Below are 17714 nucleotides of genomic sequence, written 5' to 3'. Positions count from 1 at the left end.
CAAATCAAGTGACAAGCTCTCAAAATGGACTGTGCCATATGCATCCATTATCATTGAGGATTCCCAGCCACATGTCAATTTAACTTTTGATTGACTTGGTTACAACTCAGAAATAAATAAAAGTGCATGTAGTTTGTAACGGAAGATTGTAAAAGGTAGATAGGTTTTTGTTTTTTATAACAAGGTCTAATTTTATTTTACAGGTGAAACGATTATGACTTTTAATATATATTTACCATTATTGTTTTTGTTATACATACATCTTTATAACTGAATCTTTTTTTAATCTCATGATAATAGCCAAAGGTACAAATGTCAATAAACAAAACTGTACAGAAGCCGAGTTAATCCACCAACCTAATTTCTTGTACATACTTTACTTGATTCAAAAGGATTCAGAACCAATAGAATGTGAATTTGCTTCAATACTCATCCCATGTTAATTGTGACTGGACCTGTGGATTGACTTGCTATTTACTGCATTACAGAATAAATAAACTTTAATTTCAAAGAAGAAACTTTAGTCCTATCCGTCTTGCTGTTGTTACATGGATGCCTCACAAATACATCACAATCAAGAATTGCAGTATGAAGCATATACGACCACAGTAAAACAGCATTGGTTCACCATGACCAATAGTTAGGACCTATTATAGTGAATCCAGGTGGGTAGCAATAATAAATAATACAACACAAGCTGTAATGCCAACAAATCACACCCCCCCCCCCCCCTTTTAAAAATTGGGGCATTTGGAAAGAACGACAAAACTGCTCATCAGGAGGGGCTACATAAGGCTTACCCAAAGCCTTCCCAATATTTTGGTGCCCCTTCCTCCAATCCCTAATAGAAATACTATGTCCCAACTACAGTAGTGGCCCCAGCCATAATATAGTTTTGACTTTATAACAAAAATAACAAAAACCATTAGAGCCCCAACAAAAATGTTGCGTGTAATGTACATGTAGAGACATTCTTGTTTCGTACCCATGGGGACTACACACGTGTTGTCCCACGGTATTATGGGAACTGAAGACACTATGGGGACAGCAGAAAGTCCCCATACCTCAGTCTGAATTTCCCTAACAATAAAAAACTTCCCCATAACGTGGTGATGGCCCGCGGCCGCTCACCTATACATGTACACAGATGCAGGAGAATCTATATTTGCAATCCATTACGTTTGTGTCATGTCTACTGTTCTGAAATGCCAAAATAATTCTGTTCAAACCATCAAACTATTTACATATTAAAATATTAAAATACTATATGTTACAAACCGAATGTCTTGATATGATTTGAATCGCTAAGTTTAAAAATATTGTTTGAAACATTCGAAGATTTCCCAGCTAACTGATTTTTTCTTTCTTCAATAACATTTCAATATCTTACTTTTTTTTCAAATTGGTTAATAAAAGCAAATGATGAGCTTTCCTTAATTTTCAGACAAGAAATCTATGCAAATGTGTGGGGTATTTGATATAATGCCACTGACCATTGTTTCACTCTGTTGTGGGGAAGGTCCAAGATATCTTGACGATCTGGGACCAGTTTCTTAAGACTGCTTTGCAGAAAATTTCTGCTCAGAAATATTTTCTGGCAAAATCTCAGCTTGGGACCGCAAAACTACATACATCAGGGCCTGATTATATGGCTCTGTTTACCGCAGAATTCTGCACTTTTAATCACCATCCTGTGCTAACAGCGCTGGCCAAAATCATTTGTACTAACTCTGTAAGCACAGCATTCTTAGTAATGGAATTTACCCATGCAGATAAGCCACAATTCCTCCCTAACCTGTGAAATAGGCTATTAACTGAAAGCGCTGATTTTTTTGCTACAGTAATTGGCAATTTTTTGCTAAAGGTAAGCAGAGATATGACATTGGGCCCAAATGGCATTCTGATTTTTTTTCCCCCAAATTTATCTGTGGTTAGCAAATGTGTGTTTGACGATCCATGAGATTGGCCTCTCAAGACAGCACTGCCAATGCCAACTTGCACTGTAACTTGCAATTTACAATACACCAATGAAAGCCAACTGAAGTCACTTGTCTTGCAGGGATGACTCCAAAACCTTCTGCAATATTTCCTCTTCGTCCTGATTGTAATCCTGAATTGTAGACAGTGAAGCACAATAAAAGCAGTGTTAACTAACTCATGTTCTGAGGGTCAGGGGTTTGAATCCAGCTGCTGGCCATATGTTTGTGTCCTTGGGCAAGCCACTTCACCCCACTTGCCTCTCTCCACCCAGGAGAATAAATGGGTACCAGCATTAGCTGGGGAGTAACCCGAGATGGACCAGCATCCCATCCAGGGGGAATAGAAATAATCTCAAGTCGTTTCATGCCAAGGAAACAGGAGATAATGCCGGCCTGGTGGGTCATATTGGCTTGTGACAGACTTCACTTACACTAATATTCTATGGTCAACATTTGGCTCTCCAAACCAAATCGTTTTGGAACTTCAGCCTGGTCCTCTCAAACTCGGCAACAATTTTAAACATCAAAACAATTGCTGTACTTACCACATAGGTATCGTACTCAAATTTATGTCGCAGGTTCAGGTGTTCAATAAAGTTACTGCTTTGGTAGTTGGGGTCCCCCCAGGGCATGGAGGCACATATCGGGCAGACAACGGACATTGTGGTCTCCTTGTGCTCCTTGTTGCAGTGCCTGTTCAGGTCGTTACTGTCTAGGTTCTTAAGGCCGCAGAATGGACACTTGAAGGTTGACCGATTTGGAACATCGCTGCAAAGTATAACATGAGTGATTAAATCAAATAAAATCAAATAAAAAGACACAATGAAGTATTATAAAAGACTTAACCATTAATTAAGCCCCAACTCATGATGATTCAAAGACCAATCATAACCATAATTAATGTCCCAAAAAAACCCGGACATGCATACATTTTGCATTGCACTGTGGCATCGGAAGATTCCTGGATCTTTACATGGAGGTCTTTCTTGAAATAATTAACATTAAACTGATATTATTTTTGGTCAATGATTTAACTGTGGATCTTAATTCAAACCTTGGATGTGAAATATCGATCAGTATTTAACAGGTGAGAGAGGAAATTTGCTCAAAGTGGATTACATACATGTACTGCCGGTCAGAGTTGAAGTAAAGTCCATCATAAGTCTATCACAAGTCAAATCGTAGAAACGGCCACGAGTCAAATCACAAGTCGAATCACAGAGTCAGCCAGGAGTCAAGTAACAAGTCCATCACAAGTCCATTTTTAAGTCAATCACAAGTCAATTTACAAATTGAATCACAAGTCAATCACAAGTCAAGTCCAATCACTAGCAACAAGTAGGGTCACAAGTCAACAAGGACCTATTTTGTCATATTCATTTCAACAACTGGTATTTTGACTTGACAATGAATGACTTGTGATTGACGTGTGAGGACTTGTGATTGATTTGTGAGGACTTGTGATTGACTTGTCAGGACTTGTAAGGACTTGACTAAAACACTGCTCCTGGTTGTCAGAACTTGAATTCCAGCATGCCATCTTAACCAAGAAAACAAACTCAAATTGCACATATGCAATGCTGGGTTACTTACCGTGGTGCTTTCTGTGATGTAGTAGCTACTGGCTTGAATTTTGAAGCCGAGTCTGTCATGGTTCCCATCTTGGGGCAGGTTGCTGTGTGGCTTCGGATTTTTGACATTGACATCTGTGTTCCCAAATATATGAAGACATGAAGAAATCTCATGAGTAAAATTCCTCTTCCTTATTTAAATCTGGCTCACAATATACATATATAAATATGGGGCTCCCTTTTTCAGTCCCAATTACAACTGACACGATTTTGTAAACTACCCAGGATAAAACTTCTTTTCGAGGAGTGATTTAACCCAATAATCACTGTAGTGCCTGTAATGCTAGAAAGCACTCAAGCACTCTATGCTTTTATGACTTCACTGGTCACATGAATAAACACAATATAATATAATGTAGTACAGTTGCTAACATGTTAATCTTCATTTAAAGCTTCATTAAACATGTTGAAACTGAATATACAGCTTTTGTTCAATCAAAATTTGTAAAAATCTATTCCCGTATCACAAACTAAATCCTTCATGATCTATTTCCCGCTATGAAGCATTATGCAAAAAAAACCTATTGCACCTCATCTGTTAGACTGTTTCCTAGTGGTAATGATGAGTCAATGTTGCGCATTCAGTTAGGACTGCCCCAACAATAGTTGGAACTGTGTTACTTATACTTGGTGGGGGAAGGGGGGGCGGGCAACAGACAAAATTGCCTTCAGAATGATGGAATTAGCAGGACATTGCCACTATCATCCTGAGCTACTCACGAACCAGCTGTTACTCTGGGAGCCAACACATGGAAGAAGACACAGAGGCAGACCAAAGGAATCAAACATCAATGTACTGAAGAGAGACACAGGGGTGGAAGAGACAAATGAGCTTGATGCATGCATGAGGAATCGTGACGAATGGAGTATCCGTGCCAGGGCTCGGCTGAGGCTGACTTTAAGTGTAGTGAGTGGGGGGGGGGGGGGGGGGGGTTATTGCTCTGATTGGGCATAACATACCAACCTTCTTACTACAGCCAGTGCAGACAGACTTAGTTGATGATATTTGTTTCTCAATGTCTTTTGCTTTGGCCTTCTTCTTGGGGTCAAAGACCTTCCGACACAGTGGGCAGTTTGGTGAGGGGACATCTAAATATGGAGCTAAGCATTCTTCACAGAACCTGATGGACAAAGCATATATATGTGAACTACCGTAAATGATCAATGATCTAGGATGTGGACATTACAAATTAATGTTACGCCCCAACTGTAGGTACCATGGATAGATCCAGTTTATAGTTGGGATTGTAATTGTCTTGTAATTTGCCTTGTGATAGATGTGTAATTTGGCTTGTGGCAGACTGTTTGTGACCCTCCGTACCACCTGATGTCATCCTATCTTCCATCTGCCCAACAAAACTGACATCTCAGTCTTAATACAGTGATAAAACTGTCACAGATATACTTACGTATGTTCACAAGTAATCTTAATTGGTTTGCAGTAAACATCCAGACATATTGCACATTTCAGACCATCATCACTTTCGTCTCCAGTGGCCATCCTCGACCTACTCCCTGACCAAACAAATTATTCAAAGAGTATAAAAGCCTGTTAACTAAATCTTGTTATGAGAAGATTGCTGAGACTGGTTACATTATATCTTGCTGATGATAAATTTAAAGGCAAGGTGTACTAATTTGTACCAATTTATTGAGGTAAAACTTGCTCAAAGTGAATGTAGGAATGGCTCCAAATTTACTATGTGAAATTATTCCTCCTGAAATGGTATCGTTCGGGAATAAAATAATAGTTGAAGGTGGTTTTAAACAAGTGTGCCCAGGGCCATGGGCACACCTTTTACGTTGTAGCAATCATGCCTGGCAATCGAATCCAGTTACGAAACCCAAATGGTACATTTATTTTTGATAGTGGATATTTTGCCGGAGGTAATGACGGCAAACTAACGATTACTAAAGGTTTGCCGGCGGCAATCCATATCAACAGAGGGCGCTGTACTCTTTAAAATAGGGCTGAATTAGAAGATGTATTAAATTCCCACCAAAAGTTGTGTAGCACGTTTGGTGTAATGGTTAAGCAAAGGCTCTAGTAAGCGGGATGACTCGCGTTCGATTCCGACCGCACCACATTTTTAAGGTTTTTTTTCTCATCCCCATATAAATAAGAATATTCTTCTTTTATTATTTTAACATGTCTCAAACATATTTTGCAGAGTATTACATTTTCTTTTTCAGATTTGTGGCTCTGGAGGATTTTTTTTAAAAGGGAAATAAAGTCCGAAATTATAAAATGGTCTGAATCCCATCTTGTGTATAAGAGGTAACAACGATAATTTTGGCATGGAGCCAGACTAAAACTTGTCACCGGAAAATATTTAAGTACCAAAAAACAGTAACTGCGCATGTTCAGTGCATATCTGGCAAACTAACGTTTACTAAAGGTTTGCCGTCTCCGGCAAAATATACACTGCCTTTATTTTTACTAGTCCGAGTAACTTGGACCCAACTTATCGCCTTTTAACATTTGGACATGGTCTGGCGATCGCCTAGACCCGTGAACGTGGCTTGTAAACTACGCCACGTTCTTATGTCATTTCGAACCTGGCGAACGTGTCCCTCTGACTCCCTCCGTTACACACACTGAACGTTATTTTGCCCATGTAATAAGTACTCACATATGAAGCTGTCTTGAATTCTATTTGTACGTCAAAACTTGCATTTGACGACAATTGAGGAAAATTCTGGCCCCGGTTCATGAAGTCCGTTCGTTACTGCTAGCTGCCATTTTCTCCCAACTGCCGCATGCGCATTGCGTTTTATTTTCGTATGATTCGACGGCTGTTTACTGTCGCAGCTAAAACAGACATCGTTTTAGACAAGTTTCAAGTCCTTTCCTCTCTCACCGCACCGCACGCGGTCGCACGTGCGCCCGCGTGTTTGTGCACACACGTACTGTACACGAGATAAGCCGAGCAGCCAATCGTCTGCGGGTTTTTTTTTTCGGGGTTGCGACAATGAAACAGCCGTCAATCTGTCCAAGCGACTCAGACGCGTCCGGGGTTATTTGTCAGGGTCAGGTTAAAATCTAATTTCTACACGTTCGTATGGGTCTTTACTGATGGGCAAATTTCGTCGAAATTACACAGCCGAAACAATCGGACGGGCAAATTTAGATTTCTTGGTGAGTACTCAACACCCATACGGAATTATGTATGTCGGATCGATTTCGCCAGGTTCGAAATGAAACAAGAACGTGGCGTTGTATACGACGCCACGTTCACGGGTCTAGCGATCGCCAGACCATGTCCAAATGTTAAAAAAGGCGATAAGTTGGGTCCAAGTTACTTGGACCCAACTTATCGCCTTTTTTAACATTTGGACATGGTCTGGCGATCGCCAGACCATGTCCAAATGTTAAAAAAGGCGATAAGTTGGGTCCAAGTTACTCGGACTATATTTTTACCGTAAAATTTTAGTATTTATTTTTAGACGCGATATCTGATTGACTGAAGCGGCCTAATTAGTAATTTATCGTGGTTAACATTACAAATACAACATAACGAAAACATGGAAAACAAAGGACCTGTTCTTCTTTGTCAGCTCCGTTGTTTCAGTTGTTTTTAGAACGTCAAATAATTGAAGATAACTCATCGACTCGACGTTGATGTTTTTTAACTAGTTACAGCTGCTGGGTCAAAGGTTACGCTTTTCCTCTGCCTGGCTCCTGCACGACTCTCCAGCATTAAACATGATCCCTTGAAAGAACCAGACTAAATACAACAAAAAACACTGCACTCGTTAATTTTGTGCGCGCGGTGGGTCGTTTCGTTTTGTTGTGTGCGATCTGTCTGCAACTGCGAATTTCTGTTTGAACGCATAGGAAATCTCTGGAGAATTCTAAAAAGTTCGTGCCTCTCTCATCGCCAACATTTGCCAATTAAGAACATGTCGCTTGCCTTTGTGCCGCCTCGACAGCGGGGGAAATCCGTGCCTGACCAGGCAACGATACAAAAGGTGAGTGGTCTGAGCAGTGTCACTGCACTGCACTTCATGCAATGAGTGCAGTATGCAAGACGAATTGCCTTGTCTTTTCCATTGCATCCTGGGAATGAATGGATGACAAACATGACAAACAAGCAAGCAATGCAGTGAGTTAGACCATGTTATTGTTAGACCCTATAAAAAGGCTATATATGCACAACCTATATGGGCAGGGGGCAGTAATGTAGAAAACCAGTCAAACTTTAGATTATAACTAGTATTATATATAAGTCGAGGGTGTTGTATATTTGTCATTCCAACATGACTTTTCAATTCATCCTAAAGCAGACTTTTCCTTATCAGTATCACCATCATGATCGTGTGTTTTTTTTTATAATTTTTATAATTTTTAATTTTTTTAAACTGATTCATTTGTATTTCTGTGAAGCGCCTTGGGCGTCAATTTTGACGGATTTGGCGCTATAAAAGAGTTAGTTATTATTATTATTATTTATGCTTATCAATAATCATTCTTTCTAATGAAACCATATTTATTTTTTTTTGCAATTTTGCAATTTTTTTTATGTGTTGTATGGTTGGTGCCATGCGAATCAAACGTGCATTCACGGTTTCCTTCTAAAAATCAATAACTGCCTACGAAATATAGGCCCTAATTATAATTTTGTTTCATGTAGGCCTACAACAAGGAAGGCTACATGTACATGTTAGTTCAATAACCTACATCATGACCTAATAAAATTAGATTGTTGTTTTCGTATATATGGAACAGCCCGTAAGCTACACAATAATGTAAACAAAGGTAAACATGGTCAAAGTGTTTATACATGGAGCTATTAAACGAGTTAAATGAGTTAGACTGGTTCATCTTTTTTTCCGCATTTGTGACTGCACTCCTTTCCACATTCGCACATACATGTAAATGTACTCATGTGATAACAAATTCTCCTTTTGAACCAAGAGAACATGTGGCTTTTGGTCCATTACATGGCATTATACATGTACGATCTTTATCATTTATGCACAGCCGCTACTGGCACATGTGCAAGGAAAAGATAGCTGGTCACTCTGCACTTGCACCACACACACCTGTTTTATCTTGTTCACTTGATGATCATGTTCTCATTTTGAGTGGACCCTGTGCTCCATGAATGACTGCTGGGATTGGTGGGAGTTACCTGAATACGATGTCCAGCATGGAAAATGTTGGCCGTAAATGCTAAAACCCTGCATCTAACTTCAATTCACCTGTGCTCTCATTGGCAAATTTCCAATGAGCATTTAAGCTGAGGTTTTGCAAGCTACATTACATACATGTAGGCCTAGTTCAAGATTGGGAAAGATTCCCATATCTGGCCATCACTTATTGTTACCTTCAGTGGCCTATCAGTCATCAGAAAGTGATAATAATGTCCTAAAAAGTCAAATTTAGCAGGGAAAATATTGAAGTATTTACTGAGAAAACTAGTCATGGCCAGATATGGGAATCTTTCCCAAGATTACAGTTTTTACAACTTTGGAGTAACTTTATTTATTGGATAAATTGTCAAGTTTCAGGATATTTTGGAATTGTTACAAAATGTGTTCATTTCCTTGTGGGTTTTAGTTTCGAATAATCTTTGAATCTACATTAACATTATATACAAACTTGCTTTTATGGCTTTCCAGTAAATTTGTCATCTTATTGCTGATCAATTTTTGTTAGATGCTGGATGAAAACAATCAGCTAATACAAGCCATTGTGGACTACCAAAACAAGGGAAGAGCCTCCGAAGTTGCACAGTAAGTTTAAAAGAGCACAGTTTTACTTGAAACTTGTTTGTAAACTTGTGTATGTTATGCCCAAAACTATAGCAATGGCCACAACTATACATGTAGTTTGGACAGTCCCAACTACAGTTGGGGCAGTCCCAATTTATAGCTGGGATAATCCTAACCAATAGATTGAACATATTAAGTCTGTTTTGTTCCCTTTTGAGATTAACAGCATCCAGCAGAAACTGCCAACATTTGGTTTTGTTGAGTTCATCATTGTATGGTTATTTGGTTTAGGTTTGTATTCTTGGACATGGAATTTGGGGAGAAGCAGACATTTTGTAAGAGCCAAAATGTATACATGTTCAATGTACATGTACCCGTATTCTCTGATTGTGACGTCTCGATCGTGTTCCCCACAACTGCATTAATATAATTGTTGCCGTGTTGTGCCTTGAATAGTCACACCAAATTCTAAGACCTCTGATTTAGTTACAACAAGCACTTTCATGGGAAGGGGGAAAGAAAGGGCACATGTTGGCTGAATTGAGTAGCAGAATGGACAAGATGCATAGAGCAATATGCCATTTTTTACCCTTGTCCAAGATGGCAAATTGTCTGCCTTAGAATTCAATGTCGGTCTGGATTCCTCTTCTGTAGATACCAACAAATTCTGCACCGTAACCTTGTGTATCTGGCAACAATAGCTGATTCCAACCAGGGCATTCAGAACCTGTTAGCAGTAAGTAGTGTGTTAGAAGTTCTAAATAAGCCAGTTTGGTATTTCAACTGAGCATGTGCACAAAGATATGGGTCACGGTCATTTGGCATGTTTGGGATAATTGAAATTCAAAGGCTCATCAACGCGAGCTCACGACGCTTGCGGGTAAATTACCAGCAGAATGGGCGCGCGCATAACATCGCGTAACATCACATCAGCGATGTTATCCCGAATGACCTCGGGTCATTGAAATACCAAACTGACTTATTCATGAAGAAATGCATAACAGCCCTTCAGACTACTAGGTAATATTGCTACTTGAATCATAACTCAGAATTCAAACTTTGACCTTCAGAATTCTCTCTCTTTGCAACACTGGAACAATGTCCTATTCCCAATTAGTTTTACACTCATGGTTGATTCTGAAAAGGAAGGGACATTCTGTGAAATCAACTGTGAACAATTATACAGAATTTAGTTTAATAGTCTATTTAACTGACAATTTTAAGAATTTCCAAGTCTACCTGCCTTAACACAATTAATACTGCATCTTGAAAATCACCCAAGCTTTTTTAATTGAATGTAGCCTGATTATCAAAACAGTTGTACAACTATATAGTTCAGATATCTTTCTTTACGCAGAATAATCATTTTCATAGTTGATACTTAAATTACTCTTTAAAAAGTACCCATTAACTGTGCATTTATTTTTTTATTTGTAAGGCACCAAACCAGAGCAATGCTAACATGGGCAACCCATCTCAGGGGATGAGTGGCCCCAACCCACCCACTATGGGCCCTGGACCAGGCGGGATGGTCCCCAATTCACAGGCTGATAATATGATGCATCAACAGCAGCATCCACAACAACAGCAGCAGCAGCAGCATCCACAGCATCAACATCCACAGCAGCAGCAACATCCACAACAGCAGCAGCATCCACAACAGCAGCAGCAACACCCACAACAACAGCAGCAGCAGCAGCACCCACAACAGCAGCACCTGCAGCAACAGCAGCATCCACAACAACAGCAGCAGCATCCACAACAACAGCATCAGCATCCACAACAACAGCAGCAGCATCCACAGCAGCAACAGCATTCACAACAGCAGCTACAGCAACAACCACCACCCCAGCAGCAACAGCAGCATCAACCGCCACAACAGCAACAGCCACAACAGCAACAACCGCAGCAGCAACAACCACAGCAGCAACAGCAGCCGCCACAGCAACAGCCCCAGCCCCAGCAGCAACCACAGCCACAGCAGCAACCCCAGCAACAGATGGGCAGTGTGCCTGCTAGTATGCCACAGACCTCTTCAGGCCAAATGCCTATGGGCCAGATACATGGTAGGATTTTTGGATGTATGCTTTCAAATAAAGTATGTATTGTCCGCCCCGCATACTTCAAGTATTAATTGATCAACTTTAACTTCTGCAGACCCTTTAAAATCCACATACATTGTAGACATGATAGAGGTTTTGAAGGGTGTTGTCTGCCTAAGAAATGTACTACATGTAGTACACTTGGCATTAGCTTTACAGTTGTAGAGTCCGGATGGTTTTAGCTTAAAAGCTTCAGAATACATTTTATATTTCTGTAGTAGATAAGAAACTATGGTATAAACATGTACATGTGTAGCTTTCATTTTGAATACATATATATATGCATTTTAAGACTGCTGTTCGTGTTTCCTTTCCAGGGTCACAAATGGCCGAGCAGTCTTCAATGGGCCCACCGTCTAGCACTACCAACAATAACATGCCTAGTTACAGTACATCAGGCAACACACAGAGTATGGGAGGATACCCAAGGAGCTCCATGCCCCCAGACCAGGCTGCACCAGGTAGATACTCCCTGCACAACCCCTGAGTAGATATTAATTGTCAGTTTGGTTTTCATTCCCCCACCAAAAAGAGAAAAATTCAAAGGGAGGTTCTGTTTACAGAAGAATACAGAAGATAACTGTAGTCCTATGCCCTTGATATCCGGGGCTGTGTTTGAACTTCTTTCTGTGTTACGAATAGACTGATTCGGTGACGACCATTTTTTGCGTTGGCACCAGGTTTGTGTGAGTTACGCTCAGGTATTACGCACACACTCTGGATGCCTTCGACCAATATGGTTACCTAGATACGCGCACCTCCTATCTAAGAACACATGCGGCATGCACATGAGCGTGGCACTACTACAAAAATGGCTTCTGATTTTGTTCTGTGAATTCCATTATTGTTGTCACACAAAACGGATGTACTTTTGAGGTGTTGTGTGAAAGTTAATTGTTTTTATGGAAATTATAATGAAAAGGTTTTGTGCCAAAATTATCAAACATTGACAAAATTCTATCGTTGCAATTACATATTTCTTTTAAATTCTGACCCAAAGGAAAAAGGGAGTTTTCAGATTGAAGAAATTTACGTACACTCTTGTTTTACTCAAAACGAATCACAAAGGAGTACCGAAGTATTCCTTGGCTACTGCCAGTGTAGTGTGAAATTTGCAGGGGTGTGAAATCTCCGCTATTTAGCGGATTTCCGCTTTTTTGTTCAGCGTGCCACATTTTGTTTTCCGCTTTTTTTCTTCCGATGGTCCAGATTTCCCCTCGCTTTTTCCCCCGCGCGTAAGCATTGATTTTATTTCCGTTTATTTTATTTTCCGCCACCGCCGAACGCACGCGATCCGCTCTCTACAACATACACGTAGCTCTGGGGTGCGTGCAATCGCAAGCGAGTATTCAATGTACATTGTACATACGGTTCTGTACATGTACATGTAAGCCAAGTAATTCAGACATGGCCAGAGAATCTACATATTTGTTTGTTAGTTGTTTTTTTTTTACTTTAAAAAAATTGTGTCTTTACCAATTTATGACTTCCTTCAATTTAGGTCCCCAAATGAGTGAGCAAAGCATCATGGGACCCCCGGCCAGCTCTGCCCTCGTCGGCAACAACATGCCAGCCAACCCCAACACTCCAACAATGCCTCCTAACCCCAGCATGCAGAGCGGCTACAGTCCCAGCATACCCCAGGGTAGTTCCTCATACTCGCACACCTCTATGCCGCAGTCGCAAGGTGAGAAGCTTCAATTTTCTGCTGAACCTTAACCCTAAAAGGGCCGGGGGGGGGGGGGGGGGCAGAATCCGGTGGCCGAGATCTTAGGGGGAGGGGGCGGAATCCACCACCCCTGGAGTCACTGACTCGCAGAGTCACAGACTCGCAGAGTCACAGACTCGCAGAGTCACAGACTCGCAGAGTCACAGACTCGCAGAGTCACAGACTGACTCGCAGAGTTACAGTCTCGCAGAGTCACAGACTCGCAGAGTCACTGACTCGCAGAGTCACAGACTGACTCGCAGAGTCACAGACTGACTCGCAGAGTCACAGACTCGCAGAGTCACAGACTCGCAGAGTCACAGACTCGCAGAGTCACAGACTCGCAGAGTCACAGACTCGCAGAGTCACTGACTCGCAGAGTCACAGACTCGCAGAGTCACAGACTGACTCGCAGAGTTACAGTCTCGCAGAGTCACTGACTCGCAGAGTCACTGACTTGCAGAGTCACTGACTCGCAGAGTCACAGACTGACTCGCAGAGTCACAGACTGACTCGCAGAGTCACAGACTGACTCGCAGAGTCACAGAATGACTCGCAGAGTCACAGACTGACTCGCAGAGTCACTGACTCTCAGAGTCACTGACTTACAGAGTCACTGAGTACAAAGAAGTATCCTATTGCATAAAGTTTACAATTGAAATCTTTGGAAAAACAAGCCTTTAAAAAATTATCAAAATTTGAACAGAAGTTGTGATATCCATAACAAACATTTTATTCTGTAATGAATAGGAAGTATGATGCCACGGCAACCAAATATGCCTAGTAACCAGCCAACCAATCAGCAGCAGCAGCAGTATCACATGTCCCAGCAACGGTATCCAGCGCAGCAGGGCATGATGGGATCATCACAGAATGGTAGTCAGGGCAACCAGATGATGGGCGGGCAGCAGCCAATGGGAGGCTTCAGGCAACCAGCTCAGTCAGGTGATTATTCAAACAATATCAGGCCATCAAAAATTTAAATCTTGGTTATCACTTCTGAGTTCATGCAGCACTAGGCCGTTACCCGCCTAGTCCCTGTTACGCCGGAAAGCGCCTGGCCTATTACTCATTACTTTACCTCATACATATTCATGACTGGAAACTGAATTCTCACTGGTCCATTCACCATCACGTGCCAGATGCCATTTTTGCTGTTAACCAAGCGTGCGGTGCGAGTATTCATGCACAGGCTAAATACGCATGCGTAGTAGACTGTCGTACAGGTAACCCTTGTGACAGTCTACTACGCACGCGCTTTACGAAGCAATCGTCAGAAACGACTTGGTTGATTTTGGAGGATTGAGGAGGGTTAGGGGCTACGCCCAAATTGCAAATCATCAGAGAGTATGTGAGATCATGTATCTGCCTACTTAACTGAAAAAGTTGCTTGAGTGTCATTTTACTTGGGGTTGACCTAAATTGAATTATTCAATATGTGTATTGCGCGAGCAGGTCACAGAAGGTCAGTGTTTATATAGCGCGCCTGTGCGAGATAACCACTTGGGAGGTGTTTGCGCAGTAACCACCAGAACCAGAACACACATACATGGAACCTGAACATTGAAACAGGTTGGGCTTTCGGGTCATATGTCCTGGATAATTTGTATGGCTTTTTAATAGCAATGTCGATTACAATTGTCTTGCAGGTCCCCAGTCATATGGTCAAGCCCCAGGATATGGCCAGCAGTACCCACCCCAGCAAGGTGGCTACCCACCCCACAACCCCCGCCAACCCTACTCCAATCAGTACCAAGCCCCACCCCAACAACAGACCGGACCACCGGGGCCCCCACCCCCACCAACCCAGCAGCAACAACAGCAGCAGCCAGGACCACCCCCACCACATCAGGGGAACTATGGCAGTTACCCACAAGGTCAGGCCCCACCCCAGGGGCGGTATGGGTATGGACAGGGTCAGGGGCAGGGACCGCCTGGGCCACCGGGACCCATGGTGCCTGTGGGCCCAGGGCCCGGCCCCCAGCAGGGCGGTGGATATGGTGGTTACAACCAAGGACAGTATGGACCTGGATATCAACAGTAATTTAAGAAAAATGTTACTGGTTCCATATTCTAGCTGACGACCACTTTGCACAGTCTGATGGTTTTGCTTACGTCAGCAAAAAAAGGAAGAGAAAATGGCGCTATCTGTTGCAAATGAATTTTGTAGGTGATGGAGGGTTTTAGATTTGTACGCATGTGAATGTTAACATGTGGCAGTGGATTTGTTTGTGTCATGAGCCAGTGAAGAATGTATTGGCGCTAGCCTTGTTAAACAAGGAAGTGGTGTCTATAAGCATGAGACTTGATAATGGCCAAAAGGACAAGGTAAGCACTGGTCCTAAGCACACTAAATTTTGAAAAGCTTTGCTTAGTATATTACTAACCATAATGCCATTTTAAGTATACTAGTTCTTGGCTAATTTTGGTTAGTAAACAAATTTGATGAGCATGTTTTCTGCACTGCAGCTGTGCTTTGCAGGTTCAGGGTTGTTTTTGCAGAAATTTCAACAACTTTCAGAAAATGTCAACACTTTCACAAAGTTACATTTTACTTTACAAGTTTAAGAAGTTGAAATGTAATGCGTTTCTGGGATCTATTCAGTTGTTGAACATCTCAAATAGCTTTTTCTTCTTTTTCATTATGAATTCAAAATCTTATCCACGGATTTGTCAGTATCTCATTTTTGCCAGTGGGACAGCAGAAGTCATTTGCACATGTGGAGTGGCCTTGGAACTTTTGAGAGCGAGACCAAAATATAGTTTTATTTCACTTTTTATTTAACCATTCTGTTTGTTGAAATGCATGTCAAACACAGCAAGTCTTGTCTACCTAGTATTATATGTAGACACCTAGATGTCTTCATATTTAAATGTACAATGTAAAGATATTGTAGTTCTCATTCATTGCTTTGCTGCAAGTACCTGTCGTTCGTTATGACTGCATTTGATGTAAACTTTTTGGCAAGTGTGTTGTGTTCTTGAATCCTTTTTAAGAGAAGTTAAAAACCATTCTCTTAAAGTACAATGTATACAATGTATGGTATCAGAAATTAAGTGCTGTTCACTCCATCAATAAAACTCTCAGCAAAAAAACAAATGTTTGCATACACTTTACCAAACATTTTGCAAGTGGAATAGCTCATATACAAAGATTCTACATGTTTTTGCAAATTGAGCCAAAAAATGTCTGGGGGTGCCACATTAGATTGTGAAATTTCATGGGTCGAAATGTGTTCCCTCGACCAATTTTAGAGGTTCGTGTTAATGAATGCCGGATGGACCAACAGAGTACACTTGTATTGTGTACTTCTGCAAAATCACCTTGATCATAACTCAAAACTTTACCCCCATGCCTCCTTTGGGAAATTCGTGATCCGCCAATGCGCATGCCAGTGTAGGTGTATTTTAATGGTAGGGGCGAGAGAAAATATAGACCGCACAATTTCATGTATAATATACTATGGTAAATCTGTTCTGAAATTTGTTCCGAGCCATACCAAAAAACAGTGGGCCATGTCAAAGCAGACAACTGAACCAGTACATGTATGTCACGTCTCCTAGCACTGTATGAAAACAAACTTCCATACGTTTTCCTATTTCCCTGAGAAATTTCTAACATTCCCAAAAAGCCACCATAGCTAGTCAGTCAATTGACACAACTTGGACACAAGATGCACATCTTCAAACTAGCGAAAACCTTTCCATTCTGTGTCACTGTCAAATTGGAAACTCATTTCCCAAGGTTTGCCTGATTGAGAGTGGCTGGGAAGCCTGTGCATGTGATTTGTCCTTGGGTCTTACGTGTAGGTCAAAAATCCCCTTCTGTATTTCCTGCATGGAGTCTAGTCTTGGTCCAAGATTGGCTTTGTTTTTTATTTCCCTTTGATTTTATTTCCCTTTACTCTGCCCGGTGACAAGTGCAGTCCGTGGCAGTAGCAATTGCTATCATCTTGATGAAGTCTTGGGAAAATTCCCAGTGTACCTCATGCACATGCATTAGCTTCAATACAGCGTGCCTGGGGTGTGCTCGGGTAGTGATGCCAAAGTTCCCAAGACTGGATTTGCCTAGATGATAGCAACCCTCTACTGCCAGGGCAGCTCACCACACATGTATTAAGGTGCCATTAGGGAAATAAAATCCAATTCCAGTCTTGAACCAAGACTACAAGGACTCCAGCCTTATAGAACTAGTACACCACCTGTTTTCATGAACACAGTTCATTTCTGCTGTATTTGTTTAGGTTTTTGTTCATGTTATTTGTAGTATGTGCTGATTGTACATCGTTTTGAATGCTTGATCATTAAAATGACAAGGAAACATTCCAATTGCCTTGTGTAGCATCTTAGTACATGTAGTTGTTGCCAATAGTTGGTCGATTGTTTTAATTTAATCAAATTAAATGAGCTACTTTATAAAAGCCATTATTTGGGAATTAAAACCATACGTTATGCCGACCTTCATTCCTGTTTAACTCGGTATTGTGTACATTTTTTTTTGGTAGAGGGAGTGGGGTTAAATTTCTAGTGGAATGTTTTGAAGTTCATTATTAATTCATATTTTTTACTCCAAAGA

The 17714-nt window shown here is 41.2% G+C and overlaps 2 protein-coding genes across 4 annotated transcripts; one reads left to right on the top strand and one right to left on the bottom strand.

Moving 5' to 3' along the window:
- Positions 1–842: 842 nt before the first annotated feature.
- LOC119737932 (E3 ubiquitin-protein ligase RNF166-like) lies at positions 843–7287 on the bottom strand. 2 transcript variants are annotated; one of them, XM_038212607.1, is made up of 6 exons: positions 7152–7287; positions 5020–5125; positions 4575–4731; positions 3573–3685; positions 2525–2747; positions 843–2110 (listed from the first exon to the last, which is right to left on the bottom strand). In XM_038212607.1, the coding sequence occupies exons 2-6, from the start codon at positions 5109–5111 to the stop codon at positions 2045–2047; spliced, it is 651 nt and encodes a 216-aa protein (XP_038068535.1). In that variant the 5' UTR covers positions 5112–5125; positions 7152–7287; the 3' UTR covers positions 843–2044. The 2 variants fall into 2 exon arrangements, with proteins under 2 accessions (XP_038068535.1, XP_038068536.1); XM_038212608.1 differs by lacking the exon at positions 7152–7287 and adding an exon at positions 4331–4406.
- A 67-nt stretch (positions 7288–7354) lies between these two features.
- LOC119737928 (protein SSXT-like) lies at positions 7355–17602 on the top strand. 2 transcript variants are annotated; one of them, XM_038212595.1, is made up of 8 exons: positions 7355–7582; positions 9273–9349; positions 9983–10064; positions 10767–11394; positions 11748–11891; positions 12932–13117; positions 13889–14083; positions 14788–17602. In XM_038212595.1, exons 1-8 carry the CDS (start codon positions 7514–7516, stop codon positions 15180–15182), a joined length of 1776 nt encoding a protein of 591 aa, XP_038068523.1. In that variant the 5' UTR covers positions 7355–7513; the 3' UTR covers positions 15183–17602. The 2 variants fall into 2 exon arrangements, with proteins under 2 accessions (XP_038068523.1, XP_038068524.1); XM_038212596.1 differs by lacking the exon at positions 7355–7582 and adding an exon at positions 7666–7716.
- The last annotated feature ends 112 nt before the right edge of the window (positions 17603–17714 follow it).

This window comes from Patiria miniata, unplaced genomic scaffold, assembly GCF_015706575.1.
Source record: "Patiria miniata isolate m_02_andy unplaced genomic scaffold, ASM1570657v1 HiC_scaffold_3, whole genome shotgun sequence".
Lineage (NCBI taxonomy): Eukaryota > Metazoa > Echinodermata > Asteroidea > Valvatida > Asterinidae > Patiria > Patiria miniata.
Note: the sequence above shows the minus strand (reverse complement) of the source record. Positions and strands in the feature narration are given on the sequence as shown.

Bases quoted from the DNA above. Each gene is read 5' to 3' on its own strand.
- LOC119737932 (XM_038212607.1), bottom strand. From the start codon at position 5,111: ATGGCCACTGGAGACGAAAGTGATGATGGTCTGAAATGTGCAATATGT. The intron at 2,748-3,572 runs GTAAGTAACCCA...TATACTTTGCAG, and splicing joins ACATCACAGAAAGCACCACG to CGATGTTCCAAATCGGTCAA. The intron at 2,111-2,524 runs GTAAGTACAGCA...TCTACAATTCAG, and splicing joins TTGAGTACGATACCTATGTG to GATTACAATCAGGACGAAGA.
- LOC119737928 (XM_038212595.1), top strand. From the start codon at position 7,514: ATGTCGCTTGCCTTTGTGCCGCCTCGACAGCGGGGGAAATCCGTGCCT. The intron at 11,395-11,747 runs GTAGGATTTTTG...TTTCCTTTCCAG, and splicing joins GCCTATGGGCCAGATACATG to GGTCACAAATGGCCGAGCAG. The intron at 11,892-12,931 runs GTAGATACTCCC...CCTTCAATTTAG, and splicing joins CCCAGACCAGGCTGCACCAG to GTCCCCAAATGAGTGAGCAA.